Source organism: Sceloporus occidentalis, unplaced genomic scaffold, assembly GCF_023333645.1.
Source record: "Sceloporus occidentalis isolate IW3139 unplaced genomic scaffold, rSceOcc1.0.p SCAF_8, whole genome shotgun sequence".
NCBI lineage: Eukaryota > Metazoa > Chordata > Lepidosauria > Squamata > Phrynosomatidae > Sceloporus > Sceloporus occidentalis.
Genome location: NW_028316988.1, coordinates 15490062 through 15516493, shown reverse-complemented (window position 1 = coordinate 15516493; position 26432 = coordinate 15490062). Strand labels below are relative to the sequence as shown.

The window sequence follows — 26432 nt, the reverse complement described above, 5'->3', positions numbered from 1 at the left end:
CTGGTGTGTGGGTCCTAAAAGATGGACGCTAAGGATCAACACTGCCTATGCCTGTGTGCAAGGATATCTATATATAGTTATATATTCCATATATAGATATAATATGGAATATATAATATATATAGATATATATTCCATACTAGAAAATTATATATTTTGGCTTGCTGTAGGCAAGGGAATGGAAACTGTACCGTTAAAACACTGAGGGATGCAGATATTTTCATGCCATTTCGGAGGGCTTTGCAAAATGTACTCTGTCTCCCTTTCCAGCCCCCTCCCTCCGCTTGTTCTAGGAAGCTCTAGTACAAAACCTGCAGTGTCAGTGCAAAGCAGCCTGGATATTCCTCCCTCCCTTTCTCCTTCCATCTCCAATAATAACCCATCTCTCTCTCTTCCCCCCAATAAATAGTGCAAGGAGGGAGGGTTGTGTCTGGAGTCTCCGAAATTGTCTAGTCATTACAATGAAAACATATCATTCAACCTTCCCTTGCCCATAGATTAGAAACCAGTTCCCTTTCCATGTTTACTTTCCAGAAGGGAAATGCAATTTGTTTTATTGGCGATGGCTATGATATGAAGGAGAAAAGATTGGGTGGGGGAGACAAGAGAAAAGACACTCTGCACACGGATCAGAAATGCTATTTTTGGTTCCCTTGGCTTTGGGGGAAGATGGGTGCATTTTAAAGTCTATCCAGCAAAGGATGTTTGGTTGGTTGATCCTGAAGGAGGAGGAGGAGGAAGAGGAGAGGAGGCTGTTCTCTTATTTGCAGCTACAAGATATTATAATCAACACATTTTGCGATGAGGCACTTGAATGCTTCCCCAGATCAGATTTGCATCGCCAAAGTGTTTCAAAGTGTTCCAAAACTGGATTTCCATCTTCCAACTTGTTTGTGAATCTACGTCTGCATAAATTGCGTCGGCTTGGAGACGGCGTCCACTTTTAATGGAGCCTGTCGCCATGGCTTCCTTAAATCCCTTCGCTCCATTTTTTTTACAGTGTGCGGCTAAGCCGTCTTGCTAAAGCCATGCTTCCCACTGTGTTTCTCTCTCTCTGGGTATATACATATATATGGGTATCACTGAAGTGATTAACAAATAACACTTACAAATACACATCAGGAGCAAAATGCTCCATCCTCCATCTTCTTCAGTTGCCAGGGAAGAAGACAGAAGCCAAAACGTTTTGCAGTTGATACGCATTTTTAAATGTTGTTCCTGAATCACTTCAATAAATATGTACGGTGGATCCTTGGTATCCACTGAGTTTTTGGTTTCGGTTCCACTAAAATCCGTGGATGCTCAAGTCCCATGATATAGTCAAATGATGTCCCTTATATAAAATGGTCAAATCAAGGTTTGCGTTTTGGAATTATTTTTGAGCCGTGGATGCTTGAATCCCTGGAGAAAAAAAATCAGTGGATATTGGAAACTTGCTAGAAGCGCTAATGGTTTTGCTTTTTAATTGCATATACGCGTGTGTGTGTGTGTGTGTAAGCAAAGGTAAAAGGCTTCATGCTTCAGCCTTGGAAGAGCAAAATGACTGAGGAGAGCCAATGTGATTTGCATAGCAATGATAGCCCTCTGGTCATGGAGAAAGAAGGGAAACCCTTCCATGTTGTAGCACTGGATCAGTGCGGCAGTTAGATGTTGGTGGATTGAAGCTGGTGTGCCTTGGTTTTGTGTGTGTAGCGGGGATGTACATTGAGGACAACTGATCCGCTTAGATTTCTGGCCTGCTTTGCTTGATTCAATCACCTTCTTTGAGGAGACCTAACAGGAGGCACCTCTGCACCCCCGTTACGTCTATGCATTTCATTCCAGATGCCAAGAGGCCATCTTACTCAGGTGCTGCTAAAGGAGAACAAATCCCATCATCCAACCTCCCAACTTTCCCCTTTCGTTTTTCTGCAAGAGAGGATGGGATTTCCCCTTCCATCCCACCACTGCCAAATCCCCTTTTCTGCAGGTCTTCTAAGAAGCTGTGTTTTAAGTATGTCTTTCTGAAACTCGTTGTTGTTACGAGGTGTGAGTTGATAGGAGGAGATGGTGTTTTTTGGGGACTCGAGGCAGCTTACCAAAATGAAAACTCCTCCAGATAAAAGACTGCAATATGTACACGAATTAAAACGGAATTGAATGATCAAAAGTTTTGGACCCAAAGGGAATGAGTGGCATAGTGCTTTGAGTGTTGGACGACAACTTTGGAGTCCATGGTTCGATGCCCCGCTCGGCCATGAAACTCACCTGGCCAAGTCACACTCTCTCAGCCTCAGGGAAAGCCAAAGGTAAACCTCCTCTGCACAACTCTTGCCAAGGAAATCCAATGATAGAGTCGCCATAAGTCAGAAACAACTTGAAGGCACCCAACACACACCCAACAAAGTAGATGCCACAACAACGACACAGACTGGGTCCATCCTTTGAAGTAACTTAGGAGTCTGTCCTGAAATGTGTGCCAGGCTTAGATGGGTAGCATTCAACAGCAGGGTCTTGTCTGCGGTGGTTTCTTTATTATGTCTGTCATCTTCCCAGAAATATTAATCTAGTGTCCGTTCTTCCCTTATTTGGGGGAAATTCTATTTTAGCCAGAGACCTTGTACTTTTATGTCACCTTATGGCTGGTGGTGGTTTGGCTGATCCATTTGTGGTCCCGTATTTATTTGCCCAGCCACTGTATCCCTGATTGTAAACCAGATCACGATGTTCTCAAGATCTGGGGGTGGGAAGCAGCAGATGGAATATGACAAAGAGGCTCAGCCTTTGGAGGTTTTTCAACAGAGGCTGGATGGCCATCTGTCAGGAGTGCTTTGGTTGTGTCTTCCCGCATGGCAGAATGGGGGTGGAACGGATAGTCCTTGGTGGTCTCTTCCAACTCTATGTAATAAAGAAGATGCCTAGGTTGGACCCAGATTTAGTCATGAGCAAATGGGTTGGTGGAAACAGGTCTTTCACTTGTTTTCTCTTTGCACCAACCTCTCTGGAAGATGCTTCATGGAAGGTCTGAGATGAACCATGGTTGGTGGATCTCTGAAGGTTGGGTGCAGGTATCCTCTGGATTGACAGAGGCAGTGTGGAGTAATGGTTTCAGTGTTGGACTCAAGCTCTGGGAAACCATGCTTTTTAAACAGAGTTGGGAATGCTTTGACTGTGTATTCTTGCATGGCAGAAGGGGAGACCATGATTCAGATGGTCAGCTGTGGAAACCTCAGGCAAATCACCTTCTCTCAGCCTCAGGGGAAGACAATGGCAAACTTCCTCTGAACAAATCTTGCCACGAAAACCCCATGATAGGTCCAGCTTAGGGTTGCTAGAAGTCAGAAATGAGTTGAAGACACACAACAACAACAACAACAACAACAACAACAACAACACCACACACACACAGGACTGCAGATGAAAAAGGTGATCTGTGAATAAGAAACATGCTTATGAAACAGGTAGCCTTACAGGAAAGCCCTTTCACACTTCCCAGGCTTCTGCTTTGATTGTCATGGTGACATCCTATGCAACTCTGGGATTTGTAGTTTGGCGAGGCTTTTGAGCTCTCTTGCAGAGTACCAGTTGCAGGTTTTGAATAGCTTTAAGGGGTCTCTCCAAGGTCCTGGGGAATAGATATAGCTTGGCACCTTGGAGAGCTCCTTTAAAACCTGGGTTAAAGGCTTCAATAGATTCACTGCTTCACTGATATGGGAGGTACAGAATATCACTAAGATGAGGGCCTTAATTCTGGCCTCAGGGATGCTTTATGGCTACACCCGACCTTCTAGAGGATACCAAAATGTCCTTTAAAAATAAGACTATTTCAGTTTTTGAGCTAAAATAAAGTATGTGTATGGCCAGGAACACTCTGGGTTTTAGAGAAGAACTGCATCCTCTAGAAGCATCTGCTGCATTTGTTTTCATTTTTTAAGCCTTCCTGCTCTTTGGAGAAAATATAAGATATAAATAAACTGGTGTTTTCATTTTATCCTGTTTCTTGAAGGGGGAACCCACTTGTGTGCATTCAGCGTACATTGATGGCACATGGTTTAGCACAAAATTTGGGGTTTACCTCCTAATGAGGGAAGCATGGCATGCCTGTTGACATCTGCCTTGGCGGCCTCTCTTCATCTGGTGACAGCTTCTGTGTATCTCACGGTGCCACTCATGTTGTGGTTGGCCACCTCGTGGTTTTACATCGGCTTTTTGGAGACGTTTGGAAGCTCCGTCCGGTGTTTATCTTCGGGGCTTTTGCAGCGCAGTGTTCGCCGGAACCTGCGACATGGGGGCCCCCTCCTGCCAGGACTTCCTATCCTCCGGATGTGGCTGTTTCCTCCTTTTCAGTGTCTGTGACCTCGGTGCTTTCATCTCGTAGGGATGTGTACGACTTGTTTTTCCATGGCGTGTCTTCTTTATGCAAAGATCAGCTCCAAATCTCTGGAACCTGTGGAATCTGTAGGAATAATAGCACCTCTCTTGGGTGATTTCCTCCTCGAAGCTTCTTAGCAAGGAGTGGCAGAGTATAATTGTGGGTTTGGATAATGCAAACTCATCTGTAACATCTCTTTGTCTAATATAGCAGGGACCACAGCTTTACCAGCTCTGCATTGCATTTCTTAGGTTAAAGCGAGATGTCTGGGGGAGAAATGCAGATTTTAGGAGGCAAACAAGTATTATTTTCTGCACAGGAAGTGCTCTTTCCTCCATGGGGAATGTTGATTTCGGTTCAAAACAGCCACAAGTGAATTTTGTGCAGAGTAGAGTCAGCTTGGAGTAGTGGTTTGAGTGTTGGACCAGGGTTTGAATCCCTGCTCAGCCATGGAAATCCCCTGGGTGACCTTGTGTACGTCACACTCTCTCAGCCTCTGAGGAAGGCAATGATGATTATTTATTTTATATGGCAATCCTCTTCTGACAAATCTTGCCATCACGTTTGCAGGGTCTTTTTTTGTTATGTCCTCTCCCATATGTGGTGGTTTTATGTAGCAAAACAGCATTTTGTGTGCAAGAAATACTATTTCTATCCTGAAACGTTTCCTGCGCAGAAACAGCCTTTTTTCCATGTAGAAAACACTATGATAAGAGGATTTATTCTGTGCTGAATCTGCATACAAAACAGCATTTTCTGCCGAAGAAGCGATATGTTGCCTCTTTCGTTCCCTTCCAGTGTGTATTTCCTTAGACATTAGCGCAGGTGTTTTCTCACAACAACAACAGTGTTGGCATTGCTGTGGCACCCCAGTTACGGAGTTTTTCCTCGCTCTCTTTTAAGACTAGAACCTAATACAGTGGGCCCTCCACATTCACTTGGGTTCAGGGCACAGGACCCCTATGGAAGTGGAAAAATCAGATTTAAAAACAAAACTATCTGAGCGATCACCTCTAGGAATCTCTAGGTCTTCCAGAGCAACTCTATGGCCAACATCTGCCAGAGAGTGGCCATAGAGTAGTGCTGGAGAACCTACAAATGCCTAGAGAAGTGTTCTCTCTAGGAATCTATGGATCCTCCAGTGCAACCTCTAGCAGATGCTGACCATGGAGTCATGCTTGAGGTCCTACAGCGAACACTCTTCGACTAATCAAATCTGCAAAAGTCGAAGCTGCAAACATGGAGGGCTGACTGTATTGGACGCTAAGCTGAATGGTGGAGAATGCAGGAATAGATTTTAATAATCCTATTTCTCAGAGTATATAGTTAAACTGGAATTCTCTGGCACAAGATGGTGGCCGGTCATGATGGTTTTAAGAGAGGACTGGATATATTCTTGGAGGAAATGATCAATTAATAGTTCCTTCTATGGCTCCTAGCCTTTCTCAGAGGTAGTTTGCCTCCGTCTGTCCTGTGCTAGGGGAAACTGGAAGGCAGGGTGGAGTCACCCTTATGGTCCTGCTTGAAAGGATCTCTCCAAGACAATGACCATGACCCCTTATATAGGTGTGGAACCTTAGGCAGCTCCTTTTAAGTTTAGTTCCCCGCTGGCATGGTAGCCACTAGTCACCAGTGGCCTGAAGCATCCTTTTCACTCTGTCCCATGCTGGGACTGTCCTTGTTTCTTGATCCAGTTGCACTCTACCATCTTCCCAAGAGTGAGCTGCTTTTCCTCCATATCTTTAGATGATGGTGGCACTCTCTCTGCTAAGGCTGGGCACTCACTGGAAGCCTGTGTGGCAATTTTAGCTAGCAGGCTGCAGCATTGCTCTTCATGGCAACAAAACGTAGTGGTCCAGGTGATCTGAATTCGCTTCCAGATTGTTATATTGTTTTAAGGCCCCATGAAGCAGGCTTCATTGGGGAGTCCCTGGGAGTGTCAAACTAAAAAAGACCTATCCTGAGAATGAACGAATCCTGTGCCCACAGATTTATTCAGTTTGAAAATATCAATGTTCAGTTCTGGTTATTTCCTCCCCAGATTTCTCCCCATTTTTTGTGGGGAGTAGGCTGGGTAAGTCTGTTTCCGCCATTGTGAAATACCTGCAAGTCAGCCATCCTTGCTCATGCGCTGCAAATCATCTGGAGACGCACCGGTAGCTCCGTATTTCCCTTATTGCTCATCTCTAGTATAGGGTGCTTTCAGGATGCTTTTGTATTCTGTAGGTGTTTCTTCATCCTCGATATCTCCCTCTTTCTTCCCCTGGTGTTTCCCAGCTTGCTTTCTTTTTTGGAACTCCTGAGCTGAAAGCATAAAGCAGAGGCTGGAGCAATGCTGCAGTGCAGACATGAGACTCAGCAGTGCAGCAACGGAGACCGCTGACAGGGTCGGGCTGTGTTTGGCGCAGAGCAGTCGGAGCGATCTGTCTTCCCCCTGTTTTCTCCTGTCTTCCTTCTCTTGTGTCCTCCTCTTGTTATATGCTTTCCAAGTCTTTTCAAGACCCTAAAGTGACCCTATCATGGGGTTTTCTTTGCAAGATTTCTTGCACAGCAGGGTTTGCCTTTGCCTCCCTCGCAGGCTGAGAGACTTGCCTAAGTGTGTTTCCATGGCCAAGCAGGGATTCGAACCCTGATTTCCAAAATCATAGTCCACAGGTACAAAAAGCATGACTACGAGATTTGAATCCTGGTCTCATAGAGTCCTAATCTAATGCTCAAACCGATACACCACAATGCCACCCCAGTTTCCCCCATCCCTGACATGTCCATTAAACCTAAAGGGCCTGCCTCTCAAAACCCTCTTTGCTTGGTCTGTTGTGGCTGTTTTTTAACTGTTAGCTTCATGGGATTAAGCAAGTTTTAAAGGAGAAGAGTCAGATTGAAGCATCAGGTTGCCTAGGATGGTTCTCAACTATATTAAATGGGCAGAACAGAGAAATGTTGCCTTTCTAATGACAGTTTTCAGAATTGTTCAACAATCTGGAAACTGTCGTGATTGACTTGCATGGGAAGGGGCCAGGGAATCTGTTTCAGATTCTGCATTATCATAAAGCTGGAAGGAATCTCATTTAGTTGGATCGGTGCAAGATGCGACACAACCATTCCATGATGCAAAACCACTGACTCTCTGCACAAAAGACTTCAGCAAAACAAACTCCGCCATCACTCCTTTCCCACCGCTGGAAGGCTAGGGCATTCTTCAAAGTTGTTTTCCTGAAGCTTCCCATCCCTTGTTTTTAGTTCTGGGTTTTGGCGTGATAGAAGACAGGTCCTTTCCATCTTGTGTGCTGTGTCAGGGAACCTTCCCCTTGTCAGACTCCAGTTCCCATCAGCCCCAGTCTCTCAACTGGTGGAAGGCCACAGGTTCCTTACCTGTGGTACATAACCAGATCAAAGATAGCTGTCCGCTTTCATTAGCTTTGAAACTGTTCCAGTTTCTCTCTTATCTTCTCCCTTTGTCCTCAGTTTTATTTCAGTTGCTGCAGACTGAGTTCAAAAGGCACAAACATTTAGCACTCAAGTTAACTTAGCAAAGGGGAAAAGGGAGTTTGGTGTGGAATATTGCCTATTAGGCTCAGCTTATCTGTTCTTCCTCATTTGTACCTTTTGCCATCTTGACAACACTTTAGTGTTGTTTGGCCGCATGTGCCCTGGTTTTCATCTGTGGTCTTTTGGAAGGTATGAACATCCTTGCTTTGCATCTCAGTCATGGGGAAGTTTCTTCACACTTCTGGAAAGCTCAGGCCTTGCAGAGTGGAAATTGCTACAAGCTTGTGGTTTAGTATCCAGGGTGCAGTGCAACAGCAAGGGCTGTGTACATACCAGAAGGTCAAAGTTTTGTTTGCGGAGGGCCGATGAAGCAAGCAAGGACCCTTTAACACCACACAGCTGTAGCACAATGTTCTGCTTTAAATGCCATAGCAACATCCTATGGAATTTGGAGGGTATCGTTTCATGAAACTCTGGCTGAGAATTCGAAGTGCTCCTGTCTAAACGCCAGATCCCAGGAATCCATAGACTGTTGCAATGGAACATGTTGCAGCTGAGTCATAATGCTGTAGTGTGAAAAGGGTCCCTGGTGTGTGATGTCTTGTTACTGGAAATGCCTCTTGTTCCCGATGAAAAGTGCATGGAGGAGTAGGATTAAATTTATACAGGATGAGTCTCCCCTATCTGAAATGCTTTGGGATCACAGGTATTTAAACTATTATTATTTCTTGGATTTTGGAATAGCTATATTTGCATATATGTACAAAATGTAATGGGAGCCAGCATGGTGTCATGTTTGAGTGTTGGACTAGAACATCAGGATTCGAATCCATGTTCAGCCATGAGAACCAACTGGGTGGCCTTGGGCAAGTCCCACACTCTTAGCCTCAGAGGAAAACAATTGCAAACCCCTCTGAACAAACCTTGCCAAGAGAACCCCATGACAGATTCACCTTAGGGTCACCATAATACAGAAATGACTTGAAGCTACATAACAACAACATAATCTTGAAGATGTGGGACCCACCTCTAAATACAAAATTCATTTATGTTTCATATGCACTTCATGCACATGGGCTGAAGATCATTTTAAACACAGTATTCATCAATAATTTGGGGCATGAAACAAAGTTGGTGTACATTAAACCATCAGGAAGCAAAGGTATTGGAAAGTGAACCTTTGCAAAGCAAAGGCCATGGCAAACCTCCTCTGAGCAAAGCTTTCCAAGAAAACTCCATGATAAGGTTCGCCTTGGGGTCACCATAAATTGGAAATGACTTGAAGGCACACAACAGAATTGGTGCCAATAAGTGTTCTTGGCATCACTAAGGTGCCAATGCTAAAGATACCCCCCATGAAGGGTGAAAGTGGAGATTGCACCAGGTGTACCAAGGCCTAGTTATAACAGCGATGGTGGTGTCACCTCGGCTTATGTAAGCCGCCCGTAAACAGGATGCGAAATGCGATTTGCTTGGGATTACAAGGAGTCGCCTGAAGGCACTCGCTTCTTGTTTCTAAATGGGGCACATAGGCCTGTCTTTGTTTTGGATTAGAGGCCTCATTCTGAAGAGGAGCAAGTATTGGTGAAGGTGGCACTTGGCCTCTGGAGTGATGGGCGAGGATATCATGGCACTGTGTTTATATGGAGGATGGTCTACTCTGGAATTCCTCCTCCAGATTTTGCCAACATATAGCAAAGGAGGGGATAAAATGAAGGCATTGCCCCACAAATAAGAATTCTGCCCCCAAATGAAATTTTCCATCAGTTCCCATATATATGAGTAAAAAACAAACACCCCTCCAAACATAAAATTCAGTTCATTAATGGGATGGAGAGAACATGAGGAGATGATGATGATGATGATGATGATGATGGTGACAACGATGACGACTAAAAAATTGCAAATGTTGGTAGAAAATTACACTGATTATAAGTGTCTGCCTGGTTACTATCTGTCAGATCTTGGCTAAGATGCCATCCGATCTTGGAAACTAAGCAAGGCCATCCCTAGTTAGTACTTGGATGGAAGACCGTCAACACATCTCAGGTGCTATAGGCTTTATGTCAGTGAACCAGCAGAACCATGTCTGAGTATTCCTTGCCGATGGGATTGTACCCATGGACCTTAGATGGAATGGGGACTAAATCTTTCTTCTTCTTTCTCTTTCTCTTTTCTTTTTTGGCAGAAATCATGGCTGATGTGATAAAGAAGGTAAAGAAGAAGGGAGAATGGAAGGTGAGTGGCTTGAGTAAACTAGATTGTGGGTTAGTCAACCAATAACACATGCCTGCATTCATCTCAGAGCAATGGGGTGTTCCATTTCGAATAGCTACTGATGAATTTTGACAACCTACTGGTGGTAAACAACAACAAATTGAAAGGTTTGCCCCTATTTAAGCAGAGAAAGATCATTTCTATGTGATGTTTCAGTAGGCTAGCGATGGACATAGTGTGGTCCATGAGCTGGATGTGGCCTCTGACCAGTTCCCCAAAGTCCCCTTCATTTAAAAAATGGTGTAATTTTTAGGCAGGTGACCCCTAAGATCATGTAAGAAGGAGGAAGAAGGAAGTGAAAATACCCCCAGAAACATCTCAGAGATCTGTATTGTATGCAAATACTGTTTCCCTCTGCCGTCCCTCCCAAAATGGTGACAGGATATGGCATTGCATCACGTCCTATCCACCATTTTGAGAGAGACTGCAGAGGAAAATGGTGGTATTAGGTCTTGCTTGGGGAGTGTGGGGAAAAAAGAAGCTGCTGGCCATTGCACAATTGCCCACTCCTGCAATAAACACAGATTGCATAATGGTCATTTTATGCACAATATTGTTAAATAATTTTGTGCACGAAACAATGTTTGTGTACCTTGAACGGTCAGAAAGCAGAAGTGTCACTATCTCAGCCACTCGTGCAGACAATTTTGGATTTGGGAGTATTTTGGAATTTGGAATTTTGGATAAAGGAGACTCGACCTGTACTTCCTACAGTCCCTCCTAAAATATCCTCTCATATCCTCTCACATCCTATTGCCCTTTTGAGAGGGATTGCAGAGGGAAATTGAGGGGTTTCAGAAAGCTTAATGCTAGGGAAGGCATCCCATCAGGAAGTGTTTTGGGAGGTGGCCATTGGCACCCACACAGTTGCCCATCCGTGTTTTAGATGGCAAGCCTTTGGTAGGACAATTTGGCACAGCTCCTCTCTTCTCTTTCTGTCTCCCAGGTGTTGGTGGTGGATCAGCTCAGCATGCGCATGCTCTCCTCCTGTTGTAAAATGACCGACATCATGACCGAGGGAATAACAAGTGAGTAGAAGCTGTCAGCAAAAGAAAAGCTAAACCCAACCCTTTTCCAGTGACACTTTTATGTTCGTTACAGACAGACATAGACCAGCTTATTTTATCTCACGGTTTGGCATCACGGCTGAGATCCTGGATCGGTTTCTTAGTTATACTTGATGTCTCTGCCACAATCCTCACTTACTGGGCATTGGCCACTGTGAGCAATGGGGGTCTTTTCTGTTGATCGGGGAATGACAGATTGATGTTGCCACCTCCTCCTGCAAGTAACCTATGCAAAAAAACATGTGACAATGAAAAGCATTGTCACAATTCCTCCTCACACTGAAGATCGCTGGCAGAAGAGAGCGTGAAAACAATCTGCTGCATCGCGATCAACAGAAGAACAGACCCCTGTTGTTCACAGCAGTTGATGCATAGTAAATCAGGTTTAGGGGACTTTTACAATCCCTGTATATTTCTTATGCTATTGAATACATAGGGATGATGAATAAGAATCTGTTATAGATGTGTAACTCTAGGTTATGCATTCGTCATTGTGATCATGGATGCCACTCTTTCTTTCTTTCTTTCTTTCTTTCTTTCTTTCTTTCACCAGTAAACCATGTAGGAGGGGAGGTGGATCAGGACTATGACATAGGTCCAGGAGAACTTTAAACCTCTGCATCTTCTGCAATCGCAATCTAAACTGTGCTATTTTGCATTAAAGCAGCAACATTTTGGGGGAATTTTCTTTTTCAGGGTGCAATGGATAAAAACACAACTGATCTAGGATTGCAAAATACATATCTTGGGGTTATTTTTATTTTTGGTTTCCACTAACTGGAAGAATGCATTGAAACAGGGATCGAAATCATGGCATTCACTCCCCCCAAAATAATTGTATGTACTCATTTTGTCTTTACTGGGTGCCCCTTTGGATGCTCAAATCCTATTTACAAATGCCTCATCTCTCTCTCTTTGTGTTGTCTCATCCAGTTGTGGAAGACATCAACAAGCGCCGAGAGCCGCTGCCAAGCCTGGAGGCTGTATATCTTATCACTCCCTCAGATAAGGTAAGTCACTTCCATGTATTGAGCTGCGGAAGACTTGGATTTGAGCAGAAGGCTAAAGTCTTGAACATGACTTGAACCCAGCTTTGGAGTTGGAGCGTTTTGACTATACTGTGCTCCAAAAGCCAGAACTATCTGAGAACTGGACAGTAAATCGTAAGAAGTCAGCCACCTTGAGTCCCTATATCAGGAGAAAGATGGGATAGAAATAAATAACTTAGGAAGCTGTTTTACTGAATCAAGACATCAACCCATCTATGTTCTGCTCAGGCAGCAGATTTTGAGTTTCGTGAAAAGGCAGAGCATTGCCATATACTTAATACGTCCTCCTTTTTATTTTTCACTGCCAGAAAAGGAGAGAGGCGCTTGTCGGCTTAGATGTCTCATGAGCCAGAATAATATAGATGGCTTTTAGGAGATATGTATCCTAACTAGAATGGCTAGCAAGGCACCCTTTTTTACTCCACCTCATTTGTAACTTTTGCCATCTTAACAACTCTTCCATCTATCTCAGTATTGTGGCTCCAGAGGTAGGCAACCTGGTTCACTCCAGGACTACATTTCCCACAGACCACAGCTAGCATAGCCAAGAGATGTGTGCACTAGTAGTAAGTACAGCTTGCTTTCAGCTGAGAAATGATGCTTGGATTTCGGCAAGGTTTTCCAAAATTTTGCAAAAATTTGGTATCAATTCCTGATATAGGATCTAAGAAAAAACTTGAATTATGCCATTGTGGTCAAAATCTTCCTTCTCTTCTTAACCCTCATAGTCTGTAGAGTCTCTCATTGGTGACTTCAAGGAACCCCCAAATGCCAAGTACCGAGCTGCCCACGTATTCTTCACTGACTGTAAGTTTCCCGATTGGGTCCTTCTTTTGTCCTTCACTTCATCTTCCCTTCTGTTCTCCTGGTGTGATAGTTGCTAGTTTCAAGGAGAACAATGCCAAGGAGATACACCTTAATCTAGGGAAGTGGTCCTCCAGATGGTTTTGGACTCCCATCTGCCTCAGTCAACATGACTCAAAACTATCTGGGTGTTGAAAGTCCAACAATAAATGGAGGGTCAGAAGTTGAAGACTACCCAACTAGATACCCCCCCCCCCCCATGATCCCTTCCAGATCTCTCATTCTGCTGTATCTAATAGACATGATGTCTTCCTTATTACTCTAAGTCAGTAATTCCCAAGCTCTAGTTCTCCAGGTGTCTTGGACTTCAGTTCTTAGAATCCTTGACCATTAGCCAAGGTGGATAAGGCTTCTGGGAGTTAAAGTCCAAAACACCTAGAGTTCCAATGTTTGGAAACCACTGCCCCAATGTATCTTCTGTAGAGCATCTCAATGGTTTTATAGCATCTGTTTGGTTCTAACAGCTCCCATCTCTCTCTTCCCAGCTTGTCCTGATTCCTTGTTCAATGAGCTGGTCAAGTCCCGCGCAGCGAAAGTCATCAAGACCCTGACAGAGATCAACATTGCTTTTCTGCCCTATGAATCACAGGTGAGTCTGTATGATGGATGGAAAAGAATGTCAGCTTTGACCTGCATGTACATCTCATGATGGTCCCTATGATGGTATGTCATGGTGGTTTTCAAAATAACAGTAAAGGACAGCCAAAATTCATGACGTGCAGGTTCAAAAAACAGGATGTAGCTACAAATACCTTTGCCAAAACACCAAACAAAAGCATTGCTTCCAGGTAACTTCTTTGTAAAATGAACATAATGGCCACATTTGCAAGTTTCATGATGTACACATTTCTGTCCCGCACCCAAAAATATGGGATGTTTTTGCATTGTATCCACTTTACATGTACCTTATAGACTTGACTATAAATCAACCGCATGTATATGTCAAGGGCAGGTTTTGGGACCAAAATTAGGGATTTGGATATGACCCATGGATAAGTTGAGGGTAAAGTTTAGGGTCATGTAACAAAGGATGTAAAGGATGATGCAAAGGAAAACAATCTCAAAGAACATATAAAATATATGAGTATATATAGTATGTATATTTATGTATTCCTTGGAGAGCCCTAGAGGATGCAACCGAATCATGACTTGATTTTGGTTGCGGTAAAGGTCTGAGTACTTTATTTGCCTGCCCCAAGTTGTCTGCAGAAAAATGAGAGGATTATGTGGGTTATGTAACAGCTTGCCGTTGAAAGACACGATTATAATAACCTTTGCTTTCTGAGAGAGGAAGTTGACTTTTTTCCCAGCTTCCTGCCCTCTCCTGCTTGTCTTCATTGATTTGTTTCTCGTTGCTGATCCTCTGTTGTGGACTTAGCACGTCTGCTCGCACACACACACAAACGCACACATGCGTTCTCATGTCTCCCGTCATCTTTCATTGGCTGCATCCTTGGCCTATCTTTGGTGGCATCCAATGAGACGGAGGGAAGGCATCCTATGGCTGGACCATCTGTTACAGAGCCATCCCTTCCTGTGTTGGGGCGAAGGGTGGATGCGGGGAACAGATGGCAGGCCAGTGATCCGAGCTGTAAATACAAAACACTTTGGGGTTTATTTTGTACGATAGATAACAAAACCTCCGCTGAAGAAATGCTATTGTCCATCAGGAGTGTTATTGCAAACGAGAGCAGATTCATTCATTAGTTGAAGTGCTTATGCACGCCTCCCTTTCCAGATTATTTCCTCTTCAAACTTGCCATCTATCTATCATCTATCATCTATCTATCTATCTATCTATCTATCTATCTATCTATCTTTGCAAAATACAGTTTCAATAAGTGACATTACCAGCTATCAATCGGTCATTTGAAATTTTACAATATTTATAATCCCTTACCCTCTCCCCACTTATAGTCAATACTGTATAATGTATTCTTCTTAGTCCTTCCCCACCAGATTTTAATATGGTTTCAGTATTTTTTGATCCAATGTTTTGGTTTGGGTTTTTTAATTATTTGTTTTGGAACCAGTCCTGGGAATTTTCTGAATGCTGAGATAAAAAGTAAAAATCGCATCAGATCCATAATAGTTGCAATTTCTCAGAGTCCTTGAACACCAAGGGAATTAGAGCAAATTAAGTAGAGGCAAAGGAGAGGTTTCCAGTTGCCATATTTAATACCTGACTCTTGGAGTTGAAATTGCCTAAGCCTTTTCTCACTTTGGCTCATTGTTTTTCCATTTTTTAAACATTGCCTGATGTAGGTTTACTCCCTGGACTCTGCCGACTCTTTCCAAAGTTTCTACAGTCCTCACAAGGCCCAGATGAAGAACCCGATCTTGGAGCGCCTGGCAGAGCAGATTGCAACCCTCTGTGCCACCTTGAAGGAATACCCAGCTGTTCGATACAGAGGGTGAGTTGGGTTCTAGACTAGCGTTTTCCCGACTCTGGTCCTACGGATGTTTCGGACTTTGGCTCCCAGAATCCCTGATGGTTGGTTCAACTGACTAGGGCTTTTGGAAGTTGGAGTCCAAAGTTGGAGGATCATAGTTTGGGAAACATTGTTCTAGAGCATTTGGAAGATTTGATGAAAAGTCAGAAGATAGATGGATTTCACTCACTTCTTCACCCCAAGCTCTGCATATTAATTCCACATCTGACAGTCCCCCTTTTCACTTTTTCACTTCGGTCTTTGTACAGCTGGAGAAGCCAGTGCCGTCTTTCAAATAACCCTTGTGTCTCCTTTCCCACCTTTGGGCAGGGATTACAAAGATAATGCCATGTTGGCTCAGCTGATCCAAGACAAACTGGATGCTTACAAAGCGGACGACCCGACTATGGGTGAGGTGAGTGGTTCCTTCAGTGCGCTAGACGGAGAGCATCGTAAATGGTCCCACCAAATGGATGAAATCACAGCTTACTGGCATGAGCACCTCAGTACCCTGTACTGCCACCAAATACCTCCATTTTCCTGTATAATCCTTCTCAAAATGGTGTCAGGAAGTGATATCTGTCACCATTTTGAGATGGACTGCATAGGAAAATGTAGGTATCTGGACTTTCTGTAGGTGTGGGTGTATCCCACAGAGGGGGAAAATTGCCCACTGGACCCCACCACCGCCAGTGTTGTCTATCCCTGGATGCGCAGTACGGACGCCATCCTAGTTTGGCCCTTGGAAGTAACTGGATGATTGTATCCCAACCTAAGAAATGAATGGAGTACTTTCCCCCCAGCCTTTTGGTGTAAAGACATGGTAGGCATAAGCTCCTCCGTCTTCTTGCCCGTGGGGAAAAGAAAACGTATAATTCCTTAATCAGAAAGAAGAAAGTCTGGTTGATGGCTTCTTCTCTCCTCAGGGTCCGGATAAAGCTCGCTCCCAGCTCATCATCTTGGACCGTGGCTTTGACCCGACCTCCCCAGTGCTACACGAATTGACCTTCCAAGCCATGAGCTACGATCTACTGCCAATCGAGAATGATGTCTACAAGTAAGAATCCCTCATTGATGTTCCTATTTATGTCGCCCCCGTTGTGTTATCCTTGAACACATTTTAATCCCACCCTTCATCTAGGAGGAATTCCAGAAGGAAGAATTATACCAATATCAAGATCAATGAGAACTCTTTCCTTCATCTAGGAAGGCTTCCAGAAGGAAGGCTTTTGCCGATATCAGGATCAATGAGAATCCTTTCCTACCTCTAGGAAAGGCTTCTACAAGGAAAGCTTTTACCAATATCGGGATCTATGAGAACCTTCATCTGGGAAGGCTGCCAGGCTTTTACCGATATCAGGCTCAATGAGAACCCTCTCCTTCAATGAGTAAGGCTTCCAGAAAGAAGGCTTTTACTGATATCAGAATCAATGAGAATCATGGCCTGCTATCTTACAATCATAAAGACATGGCATAAGAGGAAAAGGGAACTGGAGAGAAGAGAAGAGGAAAAACATAGGCATGGGGATTCCTAGGTCTAACATATGTGAGGGCTTAATTGACTCTGTGTATGTGTAGTTTATTTGAATATAACGTGGTCTTTTCCTTAATCTTATGAAGTCTGTTCTCTCTGTCTATCCATCTCTAGGTATGAGACGAGTGGCATTGGTGAAGCCCGGGTCAAGGAGGTTCTGCTGGATGAGGACGATGATCTCTGGGTCACCTTGCGCCACAAACACATTGCAGAGGTGTCCCAGTAAGAGCTCTTCTGCTTCCTTACTCTGAGCAGTAACTTCGTAGGATCACTCTATACCAAGGCTGGGGAAAGTGGAGGCCATGTGGGACCATGTTATTTCAGTATTTATTTATTTGTTATCTTTTGCTTGCAGCCCCACAAGACCCCAAGATAATCTTGACTTGATAATCTTAAATGTTTCAGTTTTGAAATCATATGGAAGAGGTTTTGTTTTTTAAGCGAAATATTGCTGGGACTATGGACTGCTATACAACTATCAATTGATGTGGGTTTGCTTCTAGTTAGATAATAGGTAGACTGCATTTTTGCTCCCTATATATGTTTCTGCTGATGGAGAGCAAGCACAAGTAATCAAATCCAACATAACAAAGTCAACATGACTGTTCATCTCTTAACTATTACTGAATCTCATAATAATGATTGTCATTGTAATTCCCTTCACTTGAAAGTAATGGGAGTGACTTCCATTAAGTGGAATGGCTGTATTTCTGACTCTTATTCTGATTCCATTCTAGGGAGGTCACTCGCTCTCTGAAAGACTTCTCCTCCAGTAAAAGGATGAACACTGGTGAAAAAGTAAGTTTTGGCTTATCGGGTAGGGATGGGAATAGTATTCTGAAATATTCACAACATGGTGACCAATGTTTGCTTGACCAATGTTAAGAGCTGCTCTGCTGACATCAGACTAAGGTCTATCTGGCGTAGGGTTTATCTCCAAGGTATGACCAAGACGCCTTTGGAAAGCAAGACCCTTCAGTAACAATCAACTTTTGTTTTGTAACTTGCAGACAACCATGAGGGACCTCTCCCAGATGCTGAAGAAGATGCCCCAGTATCAGAAGGAACTCAGCAAGGTACACTCTGATGGGGGGAAGTGGCCCTAAAAGGTAGCCAGGCCACCAATGTGGACCAGCCATATTCAGTGGATCCAAAATGCACTACTGGGAGTGGGCAAGAAAAGTGGATGTCAAAAGTGAAATGGAATGGCAATTATTACAAATCAAGGATGGACAACTGCATGCCTTCTCAAAATGGTGGTAGGGAGTTGCATCACTTCCTGTTGCCATTTTGAGAGGGGCTATGGTAGTACTCAGTTGTGGTCTGCTTGTGGGGTGGAGTGTGTCCTTATTTTCACATGTTTTTATGTGTTTTATGGCTTCCTATGTGGACTTGAGGCCAAAATTGTCCCCAGTTATGCCAATCTTGAGGAGATGGTGGGAGGTTTCAGGTGCCATAAAATGGGGTCCAGATGTCACATGCAACCCATGAGCTGCACTAGCTTGTATAGAGGACTAGCAGGAATGGGATTCCAGACCACAGTGTTATGTATTTATCAATATGTCACTGTGGTGTTCCTGTTTCTCTCTAGTATTCCACCCACCTTCACCTGGCTGAAGACTGCATGAAACACTACCAAGGCACCGTTGACAAGCTTTGCCGAGTTGAGCAGGTAATGGCTTCTTCTGACATTTCCCCCCTTTATGTATACAATTACGAAAGCTAAACACATGCACATGAAGAAACACAAGAGGCACACAAATCAATGTGGCAAGAAACTCACAAAGCACAACATTGTTCAGACTCGGACAATGCTGATCTGTGTGTGTGTGTTTTGATGCAGTCGGCAGATGCAAAGATATTACAGCAAATGCCAGCTGTTCTCTCAGTGCATTTGGTTTCTTGTCTTTCCATAGGTTAGAGCTACCACATTTAAATGGTGCCAAACTGCATTATTTCTACAGTTGTAGATTCACCCTAAGTCTCCATTTTGGAGCTGAATATTTTTCTGGGCTATGGGGGGCTTTGGATTGGGTAGAGTCAATGGGCTGCATGTATCCTGTAAGCTGTACCTTTTGCACCCCTGTTGAAGCCCATAGGGAATTGGTAAATGCTAATGGGGTGTCTTCTTCTCTTCAGGACCTGGCCATGGGCACTGATGCAGAAGGGGAGAAAATCAAGGATCCCATGAGAGCTATTGTCCCGATCCTGCTTGATGCGAATGTCAGCACCTATGACAAGATCCGTATCATCCTGCTCTATGTCTTCCTCAAGAATGGTAGGAGATGCAGCCACTTGGGGCTGGGGAAACTTCAGTCTGATTTCACATGCTCAATATCATCATTGACTGCAATAAAACTATTTTATTGATTGATTGATTGATTGATTGATTGATTGATTGATTACATGTAATGAGTAAGAGGCGATGGGGAAGGAGAGCAAGGCTGACACCAGTTATTTTGCTGCTTTTAGCAATGGACAAGATGGTACCCCCCAACCATTGACACTTAGTGCTCTCAAAACATGATAAAACATGCCCTGCTGTTTACAGAAAACACCAACACCCTCAGCTGCCTGAAAATTTTGAGACCTTCTCAAAATGGCGACCTGAAGTGATGTGACATAACTTCTGGTCTCCATTTTGAGAAGACCTAACAAAGGTTGAAGTGTTTCAGGGTAGAGTTGAGAGAGTAGCCTGTGAGGGGTGGTTACGGTGGGGGAATTGGGTCAACCCATGCCTTTGCCCACTTCTGCTATAGGAGGTCTATCTCTGTGCAATTTTTCAGGGAAATGTGATTGGATTTTCTCATTCTACTGCATGATGCACATGTATTGGCACATCTGTTTGTAACAGTGTTTGCCGTCTTCATGAAGAACTGAAGGATGGATTTCAGATAGATGGTGACTGGGTTTTGCAATAACAAAAATGCAAAGGAATCCTGTAGTGCCTTGGAGACTACCTGTGTAAATGAAATGTCTGGCACAAAGATTTCCAAACTTTGGTCCTCCAGGTGTTTCGGATTTCAACTCCCAGAAGTCCTAACCAGCTTGGCCAGCAGTCAAGGAATTCTGGGAGTTGTAGTCCAAAACACTTGGAAGACCAGAGTTTGGGAACCACCAATCCAGCATAAGCTTCATGGACTCCAGCCCATTTCATCAGATGCATGGACCTTAACTTAAGTTTTAGAAGTTAACCCTATTCAGCTGTAAGCACCCACTGAGTTCATTTTGTTCTTTCTTTGGAAGAAGGCCCTCTGACATTTTTCTTTCCTCTTCTCTCCAGGCATCACGGAGGAAAATCTGAACAAACTGATCCAGCATGCCCAAATCCCACCTGAGGACAGTGAGATCATCACCAATATGGCTCACCTTGGAGTACCCATCATCACAGATGTAAGTCCTTCTTGTACCTCAAAGCAGGGTGCAATTGTGATGATTCTCAGGAGATCAATGTTTTGTCGCCTTTGGAGACTCAGAGGGCTGTGTGACCTCCCCAGAATGCAAAACAACAACAACAAAACCAAATCCAACTCCCCTTTAGATAGCCAAGGGTTAGGGTTCATTAATACTTATTTATGAGGTACCGATGTTGACTGAAATGGAGGCAAAGAAGTAGGAATGGGAATAGTTACCTTTTGGAACTATGAATCCCTCTAGCCTGAATGGCAAGTGGCCACTGGAAATGGTAATTTAAAAAAGAGCAACCAACATTTCCACTTGCGAAAGAAAACTCAGGCCTTTTTAAACCCAGTCATATCCCAGATATGTGGAAGGGGATTTTTTTGTTTGCCCAGACTCCCTCTATCTTAATTTTTGCAATCTTCTCTGCCCAGTCTACCCTACGCCGTAGAAGCAAGCCGGAACGGAAGGAGCGTATCAGCGAGCAGACCTACCAACTCTCCCGATGGACCCCAGTAGTCAAGGATATAATGGAGGTGAGGCTTTGGAACTGCATAAGGCAAGGAGGGATATTTTACCAAGAATGAACCGAAACAGAATATAAATCGATATATTTCCAGGTTCTAAGAGATCCCATAGTCAGATTCTTGGAAGCTCTGATTATCCAGTTAGGAAAAAAATATACAACAATATTTGATGCCCTGATATACCATAGCCATGTATGCATTAGAAAAAGAGAGCATGGAAGCACCAAGATGTCTTTGTTTAGGATGCACATCTTCCCAGGAGGACTATGTATTGTGTGCAGAACATTTTCCAGAAGCTCCAATCACTTGGTCTTCTCTTTTCAGGATGCCATCGAGGATAAACTGGATACCAAACACTACCCTTACATCTCTACTCGATCCTCGGCTTCCTTCAGCACTACAGCGGTCAGGTAGGAAGCGTGTGTCTCAGGTCATTATGCTGATAAGGATAGGTAGGTTCTGGGGTTAGTAGACCAAAGAAGGAGCTTTTGCACGCTCTGGATCCTATCTTTCCTCTGTTTCTTGGCCTTTTTAGTGCATTTTCCCTGAAATGAATTGTAGTTTTAAGTAATCCATCTTTAAGTAGCTGTACTTAAAATGCATTGCAAATACACTCAATTGTAATTGGTTGGATGCTAAGGCAGTTGGAACAAACCTATGGAAACTTGGATCATGAGTGCAAATTACAGTTTCCTTTGTGCCATTTCATTATGAGCCAGCCTTAGGATTCGTTAATGCCCAAAGGTCTTCACCCATGAATGTTAATCTGCGCTAAAGCATTTAGGTTTGTTTTGAGTTGAACCTCCACATAGTGTTACTCTCCTTTTTCTTCTTCTTTCTCTTTCTCCTATTCAGTGCCCGCTATGGCCACTGGCATAAGAACAAGGCCCCCGGGGAATACCGGAGCGGCCCCCGTATCATCATTTTCATCCTGGGAGGCGTTGGCCTGAATGAGATGCGCTGTGCCTATGAGGTGACGCAAGCCAGTGGGAAGTGGGAGGTGCTAATAGGTGAGTTTTTGGGGGGCGGAGTCGCACTCTGCCCTGCTGCACCTTTGCCGACTCCATCTTGAGCTTCCTGCCTTCAGCTTTCTTCACGCCCTCTCTGTCTCTTTCCTCCCGTTCTGCTCCCTCCTGAGTCCCTCTTCCAACCCCTACCTTTGAGAAAGTTCCCAACACGGTAAAGATGGGCAACTCTATGGCAGCCGATGTTGCCTCTTGTGCCCCCTAGTGGCCTGCACTAACATGCCTTGGTGCACCAGAAGTGACATCACATCACTTTCTGTCCCCACGTTTTGGCTGGTTTTCAGCCAAAATAAGGCAGTTGGAAGTCTACGGTTTTCCAGGGTAAGAGACGTGAAACCATTATTGGCGAGGAATATTATTTGCCTTTTTCAGATGTGAAAAATACCTGGAAACTGGTCTGGGTTGTGGGAAATAAAATATAGGGACGGGAAATGTGTTATGTATACAGTTGCCCCTTTGAACTTGCAGGGGATCCGTTCTGGACACACACACTCTGCGGGTTCAAAACCTTGTGCATATTCAAGCCCATAGGCTTGAATGGGGTATATGTATGCGGGGCGTGCACCGTGGGCATGTGCCCCATTGAGATTAATAGCGGTCACCCCTCTGCGGATTTCCATTTCAAGTCTGTGGACTTAGAGGGGCAACTGTATTACCCTCCAACATTTCACAGCTGTAAACTGGCACAGATGTGGCCATGCAACATCAGCAAGTGGTCAAGATGAAAAAGTTAATAATGAAGACGAATGTGCAAGCTAAGAGGGGCTGCAGTAGTTTGCTTTTGCCTAAGAAGGAAAAGCTTCTGTCCCCTCCTCTCCGAGTACAAACTGGGTTACAAGTCTTGGAAGTTTCCGTATGTTTGCAGTAGAAAATGCAATTCCTCTTGGGTGGGAATTTTTCTCCAAAGCCAAATGTAGGGCAGAGGTTCCCAAACTCTGGTCCTCCAGGTGTTTTGAACTTCAACTCTCAGAAGCCTCAGCCATCTTGGGTAATGGTCTTGGATTCTGGGAGATGAAATCCAAAACACCTGGAAAGCCAGAGTCTGGGAATCACTGCTGTAGGGCCTTGCTTTAGTGCAGTGGTTCCCAAACTTTGGTCCTCCAGATATTTTGGACCTCAGCTCCCAGAATTCCTGGCTGTTGGCCAAGTGGGCTGGGGTTTCTTGAAGCTGAAGTCCAAAACATCTGGAAGGCCAAAGTTTGGGAACTGCTTTAGTGTATGTGCGTTTCAACTCAAGATTTCAAAACGAGAAGTGACTTTGCAGTCATGTCCTGTTCTGAAGAAAACATGGGCACATGGCGTTGGGTGGCGGACAATGTCCATGTCAAGACTACTCCCCACTAAGTGCAAAATCTTACGTGAAGAAGTTCTGCAATGACTTTTAGGAACTGGGACAACTAGGACAAAGTAAGCTGGGCAGCTTATCTGTTCCTCCATTTTGAGGTCTTCTGTGTTGACCTTCCTCGTATTGATGGTTGTCATCCCCATCTTACTTACTGAATGCCCAGCTTACTTGAGCCGCCATCTTGTTGCCCATTGTCTCCTCTCAGGAACTTTTCCTTTCCTCGGAGGTGGTCTCCCCTAACCCTCTTTCTCTTCCCTTTGCTCCAGCTCATTGCCTCATCTATCCGATCCGCCGTGTTTGCCTTAACTGTTTTCTGTGTGTTTATGTGAGCGTGTCCATGTTTGTTATGTGTAGGTTAACCAAATAAGTGTCGCTTCTAATGTTATAACAATGCGCTGTTCGCTTTCCGATTTGTAACCAGCCGCATGTCTCGTTTATGGTCTCTCAAAAGCCAGTGTCCATTTCATGCTCTTTCTGGGTGGCAGCATTTGGATTTTGGGCCTCCTCTCAGGTTTATTCAGACCTGTATATTCCCCCATGTTAGTATTCTATGTTGCTTTTCAATATGAAATCCACCCATGGCCAAAGCTTAGATCTGAATGAAAACAAATCACAATTAAATTAGTTAAGTAAACCAGTCAAATATTCAATATTTTTATATTTATTTTTAACATGTGGAGATAAAAAAAAATCCCACAAACCGTCAGGTTAAAAAACAATGTAACAAAGCATAATCCATAGACTAAATGTCCTTTCTAATTCGATGAGTCTATCAGTCAATTATTTATTGTCTAGGATTAATATCCATTACATACATACAGGAGCCAGCGTGGCATTGTGGTTTGAGTGTTGGAATATGACTCTGGAGACCAGGGTTCAATTCCTCCCTCTGCCATGAAACCTACTGGGAGATCTTGGGCAAGTCATTTACTCTCAGCCTCAGGGGAAGGCAATGGCAAACCTCCTCTGAGCAAATCTTGCCAAGAAAACCCCATGGTAGGTTCACCTTAGGGTCACCATAAGTCGGAATTGACTTGAAGGCATGCAACAACAACACATAAATATCTCTATATATGTCTCTTTTTGGATGGGACACAGGGGGCTTGCTCTTTGTGTCCTGTCTCAAACCGCCATGCCTGTCAAGCCCTAGGAGAGGTGGCTGCTTCATTTTCTCTCTGCTGGGGAAGAGAAGGAAGAAGGAGGCAATTAAAAGGAGGAAGAAACGGCTGATCTTGGCTCCAAGGGGAAGCAAAATGACAGTGCACTTCATCAGGGAGCACACCCTCATTTCGTTCCCTTATGAGCCCAGACCAGCTGCGTTTTCCTTAAATTTTTGTGGGTTTTGGGGGCTATGTGGCCATGTTCTAGAAGAGTTTATTCCTTAAGTTTTCCCAGCATCTGTGGCTGGCATTCTCTGAAGATACCAGAAACAGATGCCAGCAAAATGTCAGGAATAAACTATTCTAGAACAAGGCCACATAGCCCCCCAAACCCACAAAAAACTATGGATGCCCGCCATGAAAGCCTTCAACTTCACATTGCATTTTCCTTCTCTGAATTGTCTCTCCTCCTCATGAGGACATGGGCAGAACATTACACAATGCCCGCTTGATGTACTATCTTGCCCATCGTGCCCAATTGGGTCTTGAGGCCCAAATAGGGATGCCATATCCCGCCTGGGGGCGGGACTTTCCCGTTTTGGGGCGGGTCAGCACGGTCCCGCCCCGGTTTGGCCCCACCCCCGGGACACCCCCCCTGTGACGGACGCCAGGCAGGGAAAGGAGCCTCGCATGAGCGAGGCCTGTTCCCTGCTTGGCCTCCTCCGCCGAGGGAGGCGGCCTGGCTCTGCTCCCTCTTTCCAGGCCTCTGTGAAGGCCAAGCCTCCATAGAGGCCTGGAAAGGGAGGGGGGGCCGCCCGCGATTGCCGCGATCGCGGGTGCTCTGCTCCCTCTTTCCAGGCCTCTGTGAAGGCCAAGCCTCCATAGAGGCCTGGAAAGGGGGGGGGGGCCGCCCACGATCGCCGTGATCGCCGCGATCGCGGGCGCTTTGCTCCCTCTTTCCAGGCCTCTGCGAAGGCCAAGCCTCCATAGAGGCCTGGAAAGGGGGGGGGGGCCGCCCGCAATCGCCGCGATTGCGGGCGCTCTGCTCCCTCTTTCCAGGCCTCTGTGAAGGCCAAGCCTCCATGGAGGCCTGGAAAGGGGGGAGCCGCCCGCGATTGCCGTGATCACGGGCGCTCTGCTCCCTCTTTCCAGGCCTCTGCGAAGGCCAAGCCTCCATAGAGGCCTGGAAAGGGAGGGGGGTCGCCCGCGATCGCCACGATCGCGGGCGCTCTCCTCCCTCTTTCCCGGCCTCTGTGAAGGCCAAGCCTCCACAGAGGCTGGGAAAGGGAGCAGATTCCTTCTGCGCTTGGGCTCCGTGAACGGAGCCCAAGCGGAGAAGGAATCCTTGCTGAGCGGAGGGATTATTTTCCCCTTGGGCTCCGTTGGCAAAAACGGAGCCCAAGGGGAAAAGAATGCCTCCCTGGGGGCGGATTCCTTCTCCGCTTGGGCTCCGTGAACGGAGCCCAAGCGGAGAAGGAATCCTACCCTCAGCGAGGCTCTTTTTCAAATGTAGGACCAAAAAAAAAAAAAGGTCCTACATTTGAAAAATTTGTCCTACATTTGTCCCGGTTTGGAGATCCTGACTAATGGCAACCCTAGGCCCAAAGCAACTCCTTCTACAAAAGGGGTTCACGGAGGCCTAACACCAACTGCCAAAACCCAGCCTACGTCCGTCGCCTTTCACCACGTCCGTGCCGACGCTTTCCCGATAATTCGTCCACGCGTCTTGTTCATTTCATTCCTCCGCTGTCTGTCTGTGTCTTCTCTTTTTTTTCTTATTTTGTGTCCCATCTCTTTCACACATCTTCGCCTGCTTTTATACCGCTTTGTTACTTCGGACGTTAACGAAATGCATTAAGGTCATTTAATAATTTCTTCTCTCTTTTTTTTTCCTGGCATGTTCTTGATGATTGTTATCTTTTTTTAATATATATATATCTATATCTCTATATTCTTCTTCTTCTGTGCAAGCA

The 26432-nt window shown here is 44.8% G+C and overlaps 1 protein-coding gene across 2 annotated transcripts in view; it reads left to right on the top strand.

Annotated features, from left to right (window-relative positions):
• Positions 1–26432, top strand: part of LOC149308016 (syntaxin-binding protein 1) — a 35828-nt gene that overhangs the window by 2153 nt on the left and 7243 nt on the right. For both annotated transcript variants that reach the window (XM_089534912.1, XM_089534911.1), the window contains exons 2-18: positions 10029–10078; positions 11064–11145; positions 12118–12194; positions 12962–13040; positions 13583–13686; positions 15363–15511; positions 15860–15944; positions 16456–16586; positions 17178–17285; positions 17801–17861; positions 18074–18139; positions 18655–18735; positions 19203–19341; positions 20347–20456; positions 20897–20998; positions 21314–21399; positions 21845–21999. In XM_089534912.1, the coding sequence (XP_089391038.1) occupies positions 10029–10078; positions 11064–11145; positions 12118–12194; positions 12962–13040; positions 13583–13686; positions 15363–15511; positions 15860–15944; positions 16456–16586; positions 17178–17285; positions 17801–17861; positions 18074–18139; positions 18655–18735; positions 19203–19341; positions 20347–20456; positions 20897–20998; positions 21314–21399; positions 21845–21999 (1665 nt within the window). The remainder of the gene's footprint in view (positions 1–10028; positions 10079–11063; positions 11146–12117; positions 12195–12961; positions 13041–13582; positions 13687–15362; positions 15512–15859; positions 15945–16455; positions 16587–17177; positions 17286–17800; positions 17862–18073; positions 18140–18654; positions 18736–19202; positions 19342–20346; positions 20457–20896; positions 20999–21313; positions 21400–21844; positions 22000–26432) is intronic.